This window comes from Herpailurus yagouaroundi, unplaced genomic scaffold, assembly GCF_014898765.1.
Source record: "Herpailurus yagouaroundi ecotype Mexico unplaced genomic scaffold, PumYag 161, whole genome shotgun sequence".
Lineage (NCBI taxonomy): Eukaryota > Metazoa > Chordata > Mammalia > Carnivora > Felidae > Herpailurus > Herpailurus yagouaroundi.
Window position 1 is genome coordinate 965,376 of NW_024412402.1, and position 16,931 is coordinate 982,306.

Here is a 16,931-nt window from a genome sequence, read left to right on the forward strand (position 1 = left end):
CCCCCGCTTCACACCCCCCCCCCCCCCGCGCCCCGCACTCACCAGGTGAAGAGCTGGCCTTTGAGCCCGCGCAGCAAGCTGCCCAGCCGCCCCGCTGCCCCCGGGGCGCGCGGCTGCGGGGCAGCGGGTCCCGCCGGCGAGGCCGCCTCCATGCGGTCCCCTGCAGTCTGGGCGCCCGGAACCCCCCGACGTGCCGGGGCGGGGAAAACCGGCGGGGGCGGTGCCTGGGCGGCCGGCGGGATCCGACCCAGTGCCCGCGCGCGCGCGCGAGCGAGCTCGCGTGCCTCCCTCGTCGGGCTGGCTAGGCGCCTCCCCTGTCAGGCCCGCGCAGCCGGACGGAACATTTGCAGGTCAGCGCCTGGCGCCCCCGGGGGAGCTGCGGGTCGCGGGGCGCTGTCTTTCCCCGCCCCGGCAGAGGAGCCACGGCGACGGGTGGCCCCTAATATGCATGTCAGGGTCTTACGGTTCCCTGTCGCGAACCGGCACGTGAGGCGGTGCAAGGCTGTGCCCCCGCGCCCCGACCTCGGGGGCCGTGACTTCGCAGCCGCCCGAACTTTGCCAACTGGAAAGGAGCGGCTGGCTCCACCCCCTGACCGCCCGGCCTCCTCCCTCTGCCTAATTTATGAAAGATACTTCCTATCCAATCTAAAAGAACTGAGGACGCTTTAGTGCTGTTCTGGGTGAAAACCTGGGAGAAATCCCAGAGGGATCGGGGCGACGCGTCCCTTCGGCGCGCCTCCTTCCTCTCGGGTGGGTTGGGCGCGCTGACCTGTCCCGCAGGTGCCACCCGCTGGCGCGCACTCTGGGCGCCCGCGCTTGGACCACGCCTTGCGAGGCCTCTGTGGACCCAGGAGGACCGAGCTTCTGCGCTCGGGAAGCTCCTGACACCCGCCCCCACCCTCCCCCCAGCTCCCCCTACACACACACACACCACCCCCCACCCCCGGCAGGAGGGGCCCGCGGGTCCAGCAGAAAGGGGAAGATAGGGAGACGAGAGAAAAGGTGTCTTTATAGACGGGTGTTTCCTAACCACCTCCCTCCCTGGCGACGGGGCAGCGGGGGAGGAGGGTCTGAAGAAGGAGCAAGAGAGAGGTAAATTCAAACGAGCTGGCGGTTCTGTAAGAAAGTTCTAAGAAAGAACATAGATTTTGAAAACTGAAATGTAGCTTTAGGAATCCCAAGTTTAGCATCTTACAGGAACCCCAAAGTTGAAACGAACTTATTTTTTAATTGTTGAAGAACATGGTCATCCGTAGAGGGATGACCGCACATCATGGTACAACAGCATATGGAAAAGAGGACTTGGGAGTCCTCCCAGGACTTGGGAGGATGTTCTGTAGCTAATTTTGAGCGGAAAAAAGCAAGGTATAGAGAAGTACGTTTAATGTGATCTCATTTTTGTAAAGCGAACAACCCATTACACCTCATACATTGACAGGGTTTAATTTTACTTGATCCGTGTACTCCTGGAATATAGTAAGAAATGCCCCCACACTTTTGTATTCTCAGAAGTGGCATATTGCAAAGAAACACACTTCCCATTCGACTTAGGCAAGACCCAGAAATGCTCTCTCGTTCCCCTAGGACAAAGCCAGACGCAGAACCTACCAACTGGCTAAATTCCTCTTCTTCCTCCAGGCCTAGGAATTTTAACCCACTTTAACCCACTTTAACCCACTGAGCCAGCTTGTAACCCACATTAAAGGGTTCCCCCCTCGCGCCCCCCCACCCTGCCCAGTTCCCAATATGGTTGCCTCAGGGTAAAAAGTCCTCAGATCTGCTATTCAATCGAGCCACCTTTTCATTGCGCTTTCTTCCAGGGCAAGAGTCCCCTTCCCACTCCAATAATTCTTTCAAGTAAAGTCTCTTATCTAAATCAGATTTGGTTGTGGTTTGTTTGTTTTTTAAATGTTTATTTTAAAGAGAGAGAGAGAGAGAGAGAGAGAGAGAGCGCGTGCGTGCGCGAGGGGGGGGGAGAGACAGAGAGAGAGATGGGGAGAAAGGAGCTGAAGTGGGCTCTGTGCTGACAGCAGAGAGCCTGACTCTGGTGCTTAAACCCACAAACCGTGAGATCATGACCTGAGCTGAAGTCGGATGCTCACCGACTGAGCCACCCAGGTGCTCCGTTTCTGTTTTTGTTTTTTTAAGATTTTATTTTCAAGTAATCTCCACACCCAATGTGGGGCTCGAACTCACAACCCTGAGATCAAGTCCCATGCTCCACTGACTGAGCCAGCCAGGTGCCCCAGATTTGTTTTTTTATTTGACAATATGTACACGTAGTTATGTGAGCATGGAGAAAAGTGTAGGACACATGTCAACACAAGTAACCTTAGAAAAGTTAAGGGATACAGAAAAAAAAAATTTTTTTTAAGCCTGTGCTTTAAAAAAATACTCCAGCATGTATGACATAGTCCCTTTTATTTTCTTTTTCAATTTTTTAAAACTATATTTATTTATTTTGAGAAAGAGACAGCGCAAGCAGGGGAGGGGCAGAGAGAGAAGGATACAGAGAATCCCGAGTAGGCTCTGGGCGGTCAACACAGAGCCTGATGTGGGGCTTGAACTCATAAAACCATGAGATCATGATCTGAGCTGAAACCAAGGGTCAGACATTTATCTGACTGAGCCGCCCAAGGACGCTGATATAGTCCCTTTTATATATGTGTTGTGTCTAAATATATGAGATTAAAAGGTAGATTTAGATGTTGTGGCAGGCTGAATAATATCCCCCTCCCAAAATAACCAGTTCCTAATCCCTAGAAGCTGAGAATGTTGCTTTGTATATGTGGTGTCTCTCCTGATCAGATGGGGGCTCCCAAATGTGAGGTGACCCGATTGAGTAGGAGCCAGTGTGGTAGGCCAGTGAAAAGATTCACCCAAAGTAAAACAAGGGAGATAGAAGTTTAGTGTATACTCTACAAGGGAACTTTGGGCCAGGACAACACAGGAGACCCTGTCTGCCACAGGCAGTGGGGTGAGGGCTGTATTTAAAGGGAGAAGATGGGGGCGCCTGGGTGGCGCAGTCGGTTAAGCGTCCGACTTCAGCCAGGTCATGATCTCGCGGTCCGTGAGTTCGAGCCCCGCGTCGTCGGGCTCTGGGCTGATGGCTCAGAGCCTGGAGCCTGTTTCTGATTCTGTGTCTCCCTCTCTCTCTGCCCCTCCCCCATTCATGCTCTGTCTCTCTCTGTCCCAAAAATAAATAAACGTTGAAAAAAAAATTTAAAAAAAAAATAATAAAGGGAGAAGATGAAGAAGTATGGGGAGGTACGAATTTTCCTTTTTCGGTACCTGTGTCTAGGTGTTAGTAACCCATTGGTCAGGTAGGGCTTACAGATATTTTGAGGTGGGTCGTCTAATGGGCCGTTTGTATTTGGCCAGGGGGTTGATAAGTTGATATGGGCCCTTTCCACATTCCATGGCTCCAGCCGTGGCCTAAACCTCGCCTCTACAATATGGTAAAAAAAAAAAAAAAAAAAAATTGCAGATGTGATTCAATGCTGTATCTCGAGATGTGGAAATTACCCTGAATTATCTAGTGAGTTTTAATTAATCACGGGCATCCTTATAAAACAGAAGCAGATGGAGGTTTACAGAAGAGAAACTGACACTGTGATACAGGCGGAGATTGGGAAACTGCGCTTTGAAAACCCACAAACCAAGAAGTCAAGGCAGCCACTGTGAGCTCAGAGCCTCAAGAAGGAAGTAGCCTTATCGGTAGCCCAATAAAACAGATTTCGAACTTCTGGCCTCTAGAGATGGCAGAGAATAACCTTGTGTAGTTTTAAGCCACTGCATCGGTGGCGATTCATTACAGCTGCCATAGGAAACAAATGCAGATTGTACACCTGCTAACTTGTAGGGATCATGATACACTGTCAAGCGAGAAAAGCAAGTTGCAGATTTGCAGAATAATTGTATAATATGATTCTGTTTTAGTAAACACCACCAATGAGGTAACTAAATATCTTCACATATACATATACATTTATATGCATGTATATATGCTTGCTTGTATCTATATGAGCAAGAAGGTGTGGGAGAATATACACCAGGCCATTGATTTAAGTCATGGGAGTTATGAGGGGGGAGGGTGGGGGGAGAGGTGGAGAAGGGGGATAAGGAATTGAAATGGCATTATAGGTCTTCATTTTGTGTTCTTACTGTGGGCCTATGCTACTTCTGCAACTTGAAAAATATTCAACGAAGATGTTTTGTCCACAGGTCATGTCAATCCTAATTAACATATTAGGCTCAAGGTATCACCCCCACAGAAAAATGAGGTCAGGAAATACAGTCAACCAGTGATGTGGATTCTGAAGTTATGAACAAAGTTATGGGGCACCTGGCTAGCTCGGTCGGTTGAGTGTCTGACTCTTGATTTCAGCTCAGGTCATGATCCCAGGGTTGTGTGGGATCAAGCCCTGGGTCAGACTCTGAGCTAAGCGTGGAACCTGCTTAAGGTCCTCTCTCTCTCTCTCTCTCTCTCTCCCCCCCTCCCCCCCTCCCCCTCTGCCCTTCTCCCCAACTCAGGCTCTTTCCCTCAAAAATAAAATAAATAAATAATGAAGTTATGGACAAAGTTCTATTTATTTTCTAAACAAAAAACCTTCCTCAAAAAGTAGCAATAGTAGTTGCTGGGGCGCCTGGGGGGCTCAGTTGGTTAAGCGTCCGGCTTCCGCTCAGGTCATGATCTCGAAGTTTGTGAGTTCGAGCCCCACATCGGGCTCTGTGCTGACAGCTCGGAGCCTGGAGCCTGCTTTGGATTCTACATCTCCCTCTCTCTGCCCCTCCTCCTCTCACACACTCTCTCTCTCTCTCTCTCTCTCTCTCTCTCAAATATAAATAAACATTTTTAAAAATTTACAAAAAAAATTATATGAAAAAATAGTAGTATTGCTCTCAAATGAGCTCATCCCCTGAAGATTATTGATCAGACTACATTATTTTGGTTTCAGGATTAAAATATATTGAGCGGATCTGCGGGCATCAATCCACAAGGTTTTGTCAAAGGAAATTTACTGGAAAAAAAATTATTCAGTGGTTGGGAAATTCTGCACACAATAGCCCTTGCTTCCTACAAGCACCAAAAAACAACTACCTCTTATTGAGTACCTACGGTGTGCCAGACCCTTCGTACACATTTTCAGTTCTGTTCCAATTATCTATTGTATATATCAAATCACCCAAAATATCGGTGGCTTTAGACCATAATCATTCTGTTATCTCTTGTGGTTTCTGTGGGTCAGACATTTAAGAAGTTCGGGGCCAGGTGGCTCTTGCTTATGGCCTTTCATGCAGTTGCAGTCAGAAGGCAGCTGAAGCAGGAAGGTGGGGGTGTCGAGGGGTGGTGGGGCTGGAGCATCCAGGGACTGACCAGACTCACTCTTCACTGAGTTCTGTGTCATCTCCTGTCGTGGGCTAAAATTGGGCTTCCTCACAGCCTGGTAACTTTGAGGTAGTTAGTCTGCGTATATGGCAGGTGGTTCCTCCCACCCCTAAGCTAGTGTCCCCAGAGAAAGAAAAAGCCAAAACGTTGTTAATGTCCTCCAGCCAAAGGCCACCAAGAATATACACATAGTTAAACAAGCTGAGCTTATTACTCCTTGCAGCGAGGGAGAAAGGCCTCTGGGAGAACCACTGGCTGTCTCTTTAAGAGGATGTTAGAAAGAATAGGCTTGGGGCTTTGGTTGAATGATTTGAGGAAGGATGGAAGGAAGGAAGGATTTATTCTGGGTTGAGTGCTGTCAGACTGGATGCAATTCTGATTGGTATCTCAATCAATAAATGTTGGGGCACCTGGATGGCTCAGTCGGTTAAGCATCCACCTCTTGATTTTGGCTCAGGTCATGATCTCACGGTTTGTGAGATCGAGCCCCACGTCAGGCTCTGTATTGGGCTCTGCGCTGGTATGTGGAGCCTGCTTAAGATTCTCTCTCTCTGCCCCTTCCCCACTCAAAGGCAGCTGTTCATGCACTCATGCACACACACAGATTCTCTCTCTCTCTCTCAAAATAAATACACATTAAAAAAACTACATCTTACGTATAAAGAGGGCACAACAGGGTGGGGACAAAACTGTAGTTGGTAAAGAGGCAGCAGCCATTCATTCTGACCAAGAGAGAAGGGAGTTGGTGTTTTGTGGGTGGCACAGTGATTCTGTTTTTTGCTTAGATAAAATTATGAACTGGCATCGCTCTGTCCCATTTTATCATGGTCTCAGAATAATCTTATCTTTGGACAGTACTCTGTGAGATTGTTTATGTTCAATAACAGAAAAAAAATGGCCTAGCTATGAGTGCCAGGCCAGCTTCAAATGTCAAAGACTGACTTTTTCTTTTCTTTTTTCTTTTCTTTTTTCTTTTCTCTTCTCTTCTCTTCTCTTCTCTTTGTATCTCCTTTTATGGCCAAGCATCAAAAGTCACATGGGATCACCTTCATTATAATCACAAGGCCATCTAGGGGCACCTGAGTGGCTCAGTCAGTTAAGCATCAAACTTCAGTTCAGGTCATGATCTCACAGTTCATGAGTTCAAATCCTACATTGGGCTCTGCACTCACAGTGTGGAGCCTGTTTGGGATTCTCTCTCTCTCTCTCTCTCTCTCTCTCTCTGCCACTGTCCCACTCTCTCTCTCAAAATAAATATACTTTAAAACAAAATTTAAAAAAAAATCACAAGGCCATCTAGATGCAAGGGGAGGGAACACAGACCTGTTCTGGATTGAATGCTTGTGTCCCTCCAAAATTCGTATGTTGAAATCCAATCCCCAGTGTGATGGTATTTGGAGGTGGGGTCTTTGGGAGGTAACTTAGGTCATGAGAGTGGAGCCCTCATAAACAGAGGCCATGCAGCTGGCTCCCTTTTTCTCTGCCACGTGAGGATACAGTGAGAAGTGAGCACCTATAGCCCAGAAGAGGGCTCTCACCGGAACCTGACATGTTGGCACCTGGGTCTCAGGCTAGCAGCTTACCAGCTTCCAGAACAGAGAAATAAGTGTTTGCTGTTTAAGGCACATGGTCTGTGGTAATTTGTTAAAGCAGCTCGAATAGACTGAGACAACCCCCACCTCTCCACGGGAGATGTGTCATGGGGAAGCCTGAGGAGAGAGAGCTTGTGGGATGGGAGATTTTGCTGCAAACATCTTTGGAAAGTAGAGTCAGCCACAAATCCTTTCCAAAATGTTAGGTTTATTAGCTCTTATTAGCTTATTAGCACTATTTTTTCAGAATAGTAACCGACCCTGACATCAAGGTCACCAGGCTGCTTCTCCAATTTAACTGACAAGCACCGATGAGCCTCTTTCTCAATATCTTTTTCTCCTTCTTTGTAAAAATAACTATAAATAAACATACTTTTAATTCTCACCACATACAACATACTGAATAATAAAAGCTGTTATGTTCATATCCATATTATGATTCTCATCAATCAAAAACCATAAGACTGTAATTCTCAGTATATTACCCAAAGCAATCTACACATTTCATGCAATCCCTATCAAAATTACACCAGCATTTTTCACAGAACTAGAACAAACAATCCCAGAATTTGTATGGAACCACAAAGACCCTGAATAGCCAAAGAAATCCTGAAAAAGACAAGTTGGAGGCATCACAATTCCCCAGACTTCAAGCTATATTACAAAGCTGTGGTCATCAAGACAGTACGGTACTGACACAAAAACAGACACATATATCAATGGAACAGAATAGAAAACCCAGAAATGGTCACACAACTATATGGTCAACTAATCATTAACAAAGCAGGAAAGAAAATCCAAAGGAAAAAAGACGGTCTCTTCAACAAAAGATGTTGGGAAAACTGGACAGCAGCATGCAGAAGAATGAAGCTGGACCGCTTTCTTACACCAACACAAAAATAAATTCAAAATGGATTTAAGACCTAAATGTGAGTAAGGAAACCATCAAAATCCTACAGGAGAACACAGGCAGCAAGCTCTTTAACCTCGGCCACAGCAACTTCTTACTAGACACATCTCCAAAGGCAAGGGAAACATAAGCAAACATGAACTATTGGGACCCCATCAAGATAAAAAGCTTCTGCACAGTGATGGCAAAAAATCAACAAAACTGAAAGGCAGCCTATGGAATGGGTAGAGATATTTGCAAATGACATATCTGATGAATGGCTAGTATCCAAAACCTATAAAGGGCTCATCAAACTCAACACCCAAAAAACAAATGATCCAGGTAGGAAATAGGCAGAAGACATGAATAGACACTTGCAAAGAAGACATCCAGATGGCCAACAGGCACATGAAAACATGCTCATCACTCATCATCAGGGAAATGCAAATCAAAACCACAATGAGATACCACCTCACACCTGTCAGAATGACTAAAATGAGCAACTCGGGCAACAACAGGTGTTGGCGAGGATGCATAGAAAGTGCAACCCTCTTACACTGTTGGTGGGAATGCAAACTGATGCAGCCACTCTGGAAAACAGTATGGAGGTTCCTCAAAAAGTTAAAAACAGAACCACCCTATGACCCAGCAATTGCACTACTAGATATTTACCTGAAGGATATAAAAACAAAAATTTGAAGGGGCACAGTCACCTCGATGTTTAAACCAGCATTATCAACAATAGCCAAGAGGTGCCTGGGTGGCTCAGGTGGTTAAGTGTCCAGCTCTTGATTGAACAGGATATCACAGTTAGTGAGACTGAGCCCTGAATCGGGCTCCACACTAACACCTTGGGATTCTCTCTCCCTCTCTCTTTGCCCCTCCCCCGTGCTCGCTCTCTCTCTCCATCTCAAAATAGATAAATAAACTTTTAAAAACAAACAAACAAAAGTAATAGCCAAACTACGCAAAGAGCCCAAATGTCCATTGGTTGATGAATGGATAAAAAGGATATATATCACAAAATACTCAGGCATCAAAAAGAATGAAATCTTGACATTTGCAATGACGAGGATCGAACTAGAGTGCATTATGCTAAGCAAAATAAGTCCAGCAGAGAAAGGCAAATACCGTATGATTTCACTCATATGTGGAAATTAAGAAACAAATCAGATGGACCACCTGGGTGGCTCAGTTGGTAAAATGCCCAGCTCTTGATTTCAGCTCAGGTCATGATACTGAGATTCACGAGATTGAACCCCAAACTCAATAGATTCTCTCTCTCTCTGCCCCTCCTCACCTGTAAACAAACAAACAAATACACATTTCTTACAAATCTTTGAATCAAGGAGCACCTGGGTGGCTCAGTCAGTTAAGTGTCCGACTTCGGCTCAGGTCATGATCTCACAGCTCGTGAGTTCAAGCCCCACGTCAGGCTCTGTGCTGACAGCTCGGAGCCTGCAGCCTGCTTCTGATTCAGTGTCTCCCTCACTCTCTTCCCCTCCCCTGCTCACACTCTGTCTCTCATTCTCAAAATTAAAAAATAAACAACAACAAAAAATCTTTGAATCCTTGGGGTGCCTGACTGGCTCAGTTGGTGGAGCGTGCAACTCTTGATCTCAGGGTTTGTGGGTTCGAGCCCCACATTGGGTGTAGAGATTACTTAAAAAAACAAAAAGAAAAATAAATAAAAATCTTTGAATCCAGAACCAATGTTTAAGGTAAAGTCATTTAATAAAATGTAAATGGGAACTTTTCAAATGTAATCTGTATTTAACTTCCTCTTAAAGCCCTTATATAAAAAAGCTTATTTTAATACAATGGAATATTATTCATCTATAACAAAGGAAATCCTGCCATTTGCAACAATATGGATGAACCTTGAGGGCATTGTGCTAAGTGAAATAAGTCAGAAAAAGACAGATATTGCCTACCTCACTTGTATGTGGAATCTAAAAAAGGTGAACTCCTAAGAAACAGAGTAGAATGGTGGTTACCAGGGGCTTCAGGGTTAGGGAAACGGGGAGATGTTGGCCAGACTACAACTTTTTTTTTTAGTTTTCAAAAAATTTTTAACATTTATTTATTTTTGAGAGACAAAGAGACAGAGCATGAGCAGGGGAGGGGCAGAGAGAGAGGGAGACACAGAATCTGAAGCAGGCTCCAGGCTCCTGGCTCCAGGCTCTGAGCTGCCAGCACAGGGCCCGATGTGGGGCTCGAACTCATGAACTGTGAGATCAGAAACCTGAGCCAAAGTTGGACGCTTAACCTACTGAGCCACCCAGGTGCCCATCAGACTACTAACCTTCACTTATGAGATGAATAAGTTCTGGGGACCTGATGTACAGCATGGTGACAGCAGTTAACCATACTGAATTGTCAACTTGAAATCTGCTAAGACAACAGATCTTAAATGTTCTCACTCCCCCCCCCCACACACACAAAACAAAAAAAGGAAATAACTATGCCAAGTGATGGATATGTTAACTAACCTTAATGTCATAATCACTTTACTATGTATGTGGACGTCAAATCATCATATCATACACCTTAAACTTACACAGTGTTATTTGTCAATTATACCTCAATAAAGCTGGAGGGGGAAAAACCCTTAAAGATCCTGTTGGGGCACTTGGGTGGCTCAGCCGGTTAAGCATCCGACTTCAGCTCAGGTCATGATCTCACAGTCCGTGAGTTCGAACCCCTCTGTGCTGACAGCTCGGAGCCTGGAGCCTGCTTCGGATTCTGTGTCTCCCTCTCGCTCTGCCCCTCCCCTGCTCATGCTCTGTCTCTCTCTGTCTCAAAAATAAATAAATAAATAAATTTTTAAAAAAGATCCCGTTTCTAGCATCCTATTAAATATGTCTGTTGCCACTATACTTGAGGCCCACAAAGACAAAGTGTCTTATTCGAGCTAAGCCTCCTTTATTTTCTCTTTCACAGGTGTTCTAAGAAGATTGCTGTCAAGCTATCTTCGATTTGAATGGCCGGGAGTACACAAGCTGCCCGAAACGAAAATGTCAGAATTATTTATCATTAAACAGAGTGAATCAATAATGCTGTGTGCTTAGACGGCAAGTTTGAAGAATTCACATTAAAACCATTATCTTATTATAGAGAATATTGTAAATCAATCAACCAGGTATTGGTTGAATGCAAATTATGTGCACACCACAGTTCTCGATATGATCAGCATTATTCGAGACATGAAAACTACTTTTACCTTTTCTTCCGTGTTTCCTTCTTTCCCTCCACATTTTTAGAACATCTGCTATAATCAGGGAGCCAGGTAGGAGGCAAGGGAAATGTAATAATAAATGACACTTGGTCTTGCCCTCAAATTGTCTAAAATTCAGTACAGAAGATCTGTACGCAACAGAGGACTTTATCATCTAGGCAAGGAGAGGAGGCTTTGAAATAGGAGCATCTTTTCAGGATTATTTCTAAGTGTCAGCCAGCCCCTACGTCATGCCCTCTTTTCTACTCCATACCAAAAGATTTCTCTTCCCTTCACCTCTTCCAGGTGCTACTGCCCTTTTTCCTGAGATCACCCAACCTCTGAAATAAGGAGTTAAGGATTAACGAAAAGGAAACAGACGTGGAGTTGAACAACAGCAACAAAATCAAAAAAAGAAAGGGAAAATCATCTGGAGAAACTGAAAGTTTGTAATTACCCCTCGCTATTTCTTACTGTCTAGTTCCATGGTTTCAAATACGACCCATAGGCTGATGACTCCCAAACTCTTTATCTCCAGTGTGGGATTCCCCCGAGGTGCAATTCACACATACGACTATGTACTTGAGATTGCCACTAGGAAAGCTTAAAGATGTCTAGAACACGGCCCAGACAAAACCCTTCTTTCCCCGTTTCCTGTTTTCTTTGCCATTCACTCCAATCCCAGTATTTAGCACCTCAATGTATCAGTTCTCAAGCTGAGAAATTGAGGGGTCATACTTGATTCCTCCTTTTCTCTCATCCTCCCCATGCAATCCAAGAGCAAATCTTTTACTTCCACTTCCAAAAAACATCTTGAACCCACTCACTCTTCTCTGTCTCCACCACCGAAGGATGGACTACCAAAATCTCCAGCCTAGACCACGGCGCTAGACTCCTCTATCATTTTACGTATTCTGTTCTTGTCTCGGTACAATCGTTACTCAAAATGCCTATGAAATTAGGTCACTGTCCTGCTTACAAGCCTTCACTGCTGCCTGTTTTATTCAGAATAAAATTTAGGTTTCGTGCTCTGGTTCACAATGCACCTGCACACGTCTTCAACTTGCACCAGACTGTGCTTTCTATTCCTCTAACTCCAAATTGGTCTCGTTTCCTCCGCCTAGAATAATCTGCCTCTAGATTATTAGACCATAATCTCAGCGTTGTGTCAGGTCCAGTGTGACCTATTTAGAGAAGAATTCCCTGAGGTAAATTAATCCACTGTCTCCCAGTCTCTTATCAAATTTAACGGGTACATTTTTTAAAAGTTTATTTATTTATTGTGAGAGAGTCAGAGACAGCACGAGTGAGGGAGGGGCAAAGAGAGGGAGCGAGAGAGAATCTCAAACAGGCTCCAAGCTGTCAGCGCAGAACCTGATGCAAGGCTCCATCCCATGAAACTGTGAGATCATGACCTGAGTTGAAACCAAGAGTTGGACACTTAACGGACTGAGCCACCAGGCGCCCTGGGGTACTTTTTTTTTTTTTTTTTAATCATAGAAATGTTTATGACTAAATTGTGTTCTCCAATGTATCCTGCCAAGCAGAACCAAGGGTGCAGGGCCACCACCCTGGTAAACCAGAAGGCAAGACCATCCTGGTTGGAACCAATAACAGAGCCTCAAGTCAAAGAGCATTATTCTCGAGGCTTAAAATCGGACGGATTTGCCATGCTAGTGTTCTGACTTACTTGGGACCAGTGACCCCTTTCTTATTTCTGATTTCTCCCTTTTGGAACGGGTATGTCTGTCCTATGCCTGTCCCACCACTGTATTTGGGAAGTAGATAATTTATCTCATCGCACAGATTCACAGCTGAAGAGGAATTTTGCCTCAGGGTGAGCCATCCCCTGAATCTCACCCATTCTTGAGTAAGATGAAATTTAGATGAGATTGTAGACTCAAAATTCAGGCTGGAAAGGGTTAAGACTTCTGAAGCTAGGGTAAGTATACATTGCCTGTGAGAAGGAATGCCAGAGGGCAGGGTGTTTTGGGCTGAATTGTCTCCCACCAAAATGCATATGCTAAAGTCCTAACTCCCTAAACCCCAGGACATGACAGTATTTGGAGGTCAGATCATTCAAAACGAAATTAAATAAAATGATGTCATTAGGATAGGCTAATCCAGTACGACTGGTGTCCTTAAAGAAGAGATTAGGACACAGATAGTTACAGAGGGAAGACCATGTGAGGATACAGGGAGAAGACGGCCATCTACAAGCCAAGTAGAGATGCCTAAGAAACCAAACCTGCTGAGGTCTTGATCCTGGACTGCTGGCCTCTAAAACTAAGAAAACGCATTTCTGTTGTTTATGCCCCCTAGTGTGTGGTACTTTGTTATGGCAGCCCTAGCAAACTAATTCAGAAAGTATCTGAAATAGGCTTGTTTATTTAATTACTAATTAAAGAATGCCCCAAAGAATGCCCTGCTCTTCTAGTAGGAACAGCCCCAAGCGCCTCAATAATCAGGGTAGAGGGGCGCCTGGGTGGCGCAGTCGGTTAAGCGTCCGACTTCAGCCAGGTCACGATCTCGCCGTCCATGAGTTCGAGCCCCGCGTCAGGCTCTGGGCTGATGGCTCAGAGCCTGGAGCCTGTTTCCGATTCTGTGTCTCCCTCTCTCTCTGCTCCTCCCCCGTTCATGCTCTGTCTCTCTCTGTCCCAAAAATAAATAAACGTTGAAAAAAAAAAGTTAAAAAAAATAATAATAATCAGGGTAGAGCTCAACAAATGAGGCTAACCCATAAGGCATTCAAGTAAGTTTCTCCAAAAAGATTTCTTTTTATTTTGTCATATACATCTTCCCCAAACCTTATTTATTTAAAAAAAAAATTTTAATGTTTATTTACTTTGAGAAAGAGAGACAGAAAGGGAAGAGGGGAGAGGCAGAGAGAGAGGGAGATACAGAATCTGAAGCAGGCTCCAGGCTCCGAGCTGTCAGCACAGAGCCCGACTTGGGGCTCAAACTCACAAACTGTGAGATTGACTGAGCCACCCAAGCACCCTCATCTTCCACAAATTTTAATGTATTAATCTCAGTGCCCCTCTCACTACCTATTTTGTTTGATTTCTACTTCACTAATTTTTGTTTCAATCTATATCATTTCCTTCCTTCTACATTATTTGGGGTTTTCCTTCATTTTTCCTAACTCCTTAAATTGTATGCTAAAGTGCATTAATTTTGAGCTGCATCTCACAACTTGATGATAGTTTTGCTATCATTCACTCGGATTTTCCAATTTCCATTATGATTTCTTCTTTGACTATGAGTTTAAGACATCCCATCATTTCCAAGCATAAGACATTTCAGTTCTTTTCCTGCAATTTATTTCAAACTTAATTGCATAACGTACCCTATATGAAACCAATACTTTGAAATTTGCCAAAACTAACTTTGAGACCTAGTAAATAGTCAATTTTCATTAATGTTTCATGTGTGTTTAATGTTTTATTTTTTTCATTTTTGAGAGAGAGAGAGACAGAGCATGAGCAGGGGAGGGGCAGAGAGAGGGGAGACACAGAATCTGAAGCAGGCTCCAGGCTCTGAGTTGTCAGCACAGAGCCCGACGCGGGGCTCAAACTCACGGAGTGTGAGATCATGACCTGAGCCGAAATCAGACACCCAACCGACTGAGGCACCCAGACACCCCTGTTTCATGTGTGTTTAAAATGTGTATTCTCTAATGTTCTAACCTGTCTGTTAGATCAAGCTTAATAATGGTGCTCTTCAAATATTCCGTCTCCTGCTAATTTTTTGTCGGTTTGATATATCAATCATTGAAACTTGCTAAATTTGCTAAACCAGTGATTCTCAAAATATGGTTCCCAAACCAGAAACAGCAGCAGCATGTGAGAACTTATTAGAGGTGGAAATTCTCAGATTCTATGCCCAACCTATTGAATCAGAAGCCCCGGAGATGGGCCCAGCAATCTGCTTTAACAAGACTTCCACAGGTTCTGAGGCATACTAAAGTTTGAGAACCAATGCGTTAAATGATGCCTCTCGAATGGGGGCTTTGTCAGTTTCTCCTTGCAGATTTGTGAATATTTGATTCATATGTTTTCAATCGTTGTTAATAGGCATGTAGTAGCATTAAATTGTTATACATCTCTAGTGAATCAAAGGTTTTATCATTATGAAAGAACACTAGTTATCTGTAGTAAACAGATAACTTTTTGTGTTAAAGTCAATTTTTCCTGCTACTAATATGGCTTTTCCAAGTTCCTTTCAGTTAGTGTTGTCCTAGGGTATTTTGTTTTCCCACTTTGTCTTTCAATAATATGTCCGTATAACAATGATTTGTATACATCTCTTGAAATAGCATATAGCTGGATTTCGTTTTGTTTTTCAATCTGATCATTTTGTCTTTTCATCAGAGTTTAATATATTTACACAAGGAATGATTAATGGAATATTCAGATTTATTTATACCAAATTACTATGTGTTTTCAACTTGTCTCACTCAATGGTACTTTTTTTCCCTCTTTCTTGCCTCCTTTTGTAAATTATAGAACTATGTCTATTCTTTTATGGTTGCCCTAGCTATTCTAACGTGCAAACTTAACAAAGTTTGAAATTATCAGTGTTAATCCTGTTTCTAAACAATACAAGAATCTTAGAATACTTCAATAATTTCTCCAACTTATATGCTATTGTCTAGTAATTTAATTCTAACTTGCTTTTTCTTCCCTACAAGGTAGATAAATTTATTAATGTTTTATACAGTCATTGATTGTTTAGACATACTTAGGACCAGATTAATGGGTGTGTGGCCTGTGAAGTCCCATACTGGTCCCTGCTCTGAAGGGACCCATGCTTGACTTAATACTCTGCTGACGCCATTTGAATTCTTAATAATTTTTTTAACAAGGGGCCCTGCATTTTCAGGGCTCTGCATTGAGACCCAAAAACTATGTACCCAAATCTTCCATCAAGAAATTCTTTTAGGGGCGCCTGGGTGGCTCAGTCGGTTAAGCGGCCGACTTCAGCTCAGGTCACAATCTCACACTCCGTGAGTTCGAGCCCCGCGTCGGGCTCTGTCCTGACCGCTCAGAGCCTGGAGCCTGTTTCAGATTCTGTGTCTCCCTCTCTCTGACCCTTCCCCATTCATGCTCTGTCTCCCTCTGTCTCAAAAATAAATAAACATTTAAAAAAAAAATTAAAAAAAAAAAAAGAAATTCTTTTAGAGGGTGACTTATTTTTCTTGTATTTATTTATTTTGAGTGAGTGTGTGTGTGTGTGTGTGTGTGTGTGTGTGTGTGTGCAAATGGGAGAGGGGTAGACAGAGGGGGAGACAGACTTCCAAGCAGGCTCTGCACTGTCAGCACAGAGCCCAATGCGGGGCTGGAACTCACAAACCACGAGATCATGACCTGAGCTGAAGTCAGACACTTAACCAAATGAGGCACTGGGGTGCCCCTCGATAGTGCCTTTTGATGGTAAAGTCTCTCTTTTTTGATTGTGTAAAAATATCTTAATTGTACCTTCTTTGCTTTTAAATTGGTTTTGAGGGTATAGAACTTCAGATTGACTAATACCTTATCTTGCCACTTTGAATGTATTTTTCTGTTTACGCTGTTGCAACTGAAAGTCAACCAACTATCCAATTACCTTTTCTTTCTAGGTGACCTGACTCTTTCTCTGTGACTTTTTACTGCCTTCTCTTTTTTGGGGTTGTATATTTCACTAAGATGTGTCTCGATGTTGATATGTTGCTTGGGATTTGTTTGGCTTTGTTGGGCTTCCCAGACTTTAAGATACCTTTTAATAATTAGGGAAATATTCAGCCATTAGATTCATGTTGCCCTTTCCCTGGTCTCTCTACTATCTTCTTCAGGGACTCCTTTT

The 16,931-nt window shown here is 44.0% G+C and overlaps 1 protein-coding gene across 3 annotated transcripts in view; it reads right to left on the minus strand.

Moving 5' to 3' along the window:
* The window catches only part of SLC35F2 (solute carrier family 35 member F2), a 102,659-nt gene extending 102,119 nt beyond the window's left edge, over nt 1-540 (minus strand). The window contains exon 1 of one of the 3 annotated variants that reach the window (XM_040482880.1): nt 43-531. In XM_040482880.1, the coding sequence (XP_040338814.1) occupies nt 43-152 (110 nt within the window). In that variant the 5' untranslated portion in view covers nt 153-531. Of the gene's footprint in view, nt 1-42 lie in introns of all 3 variants that reach the window. The other 2 variants (XM_040482878.1, XM_040482881.1) reach the window with 2 other exon arrangements.
* Between the last annotated feature and the right edge of the window lie 16,391 nt (nt 541-16,931).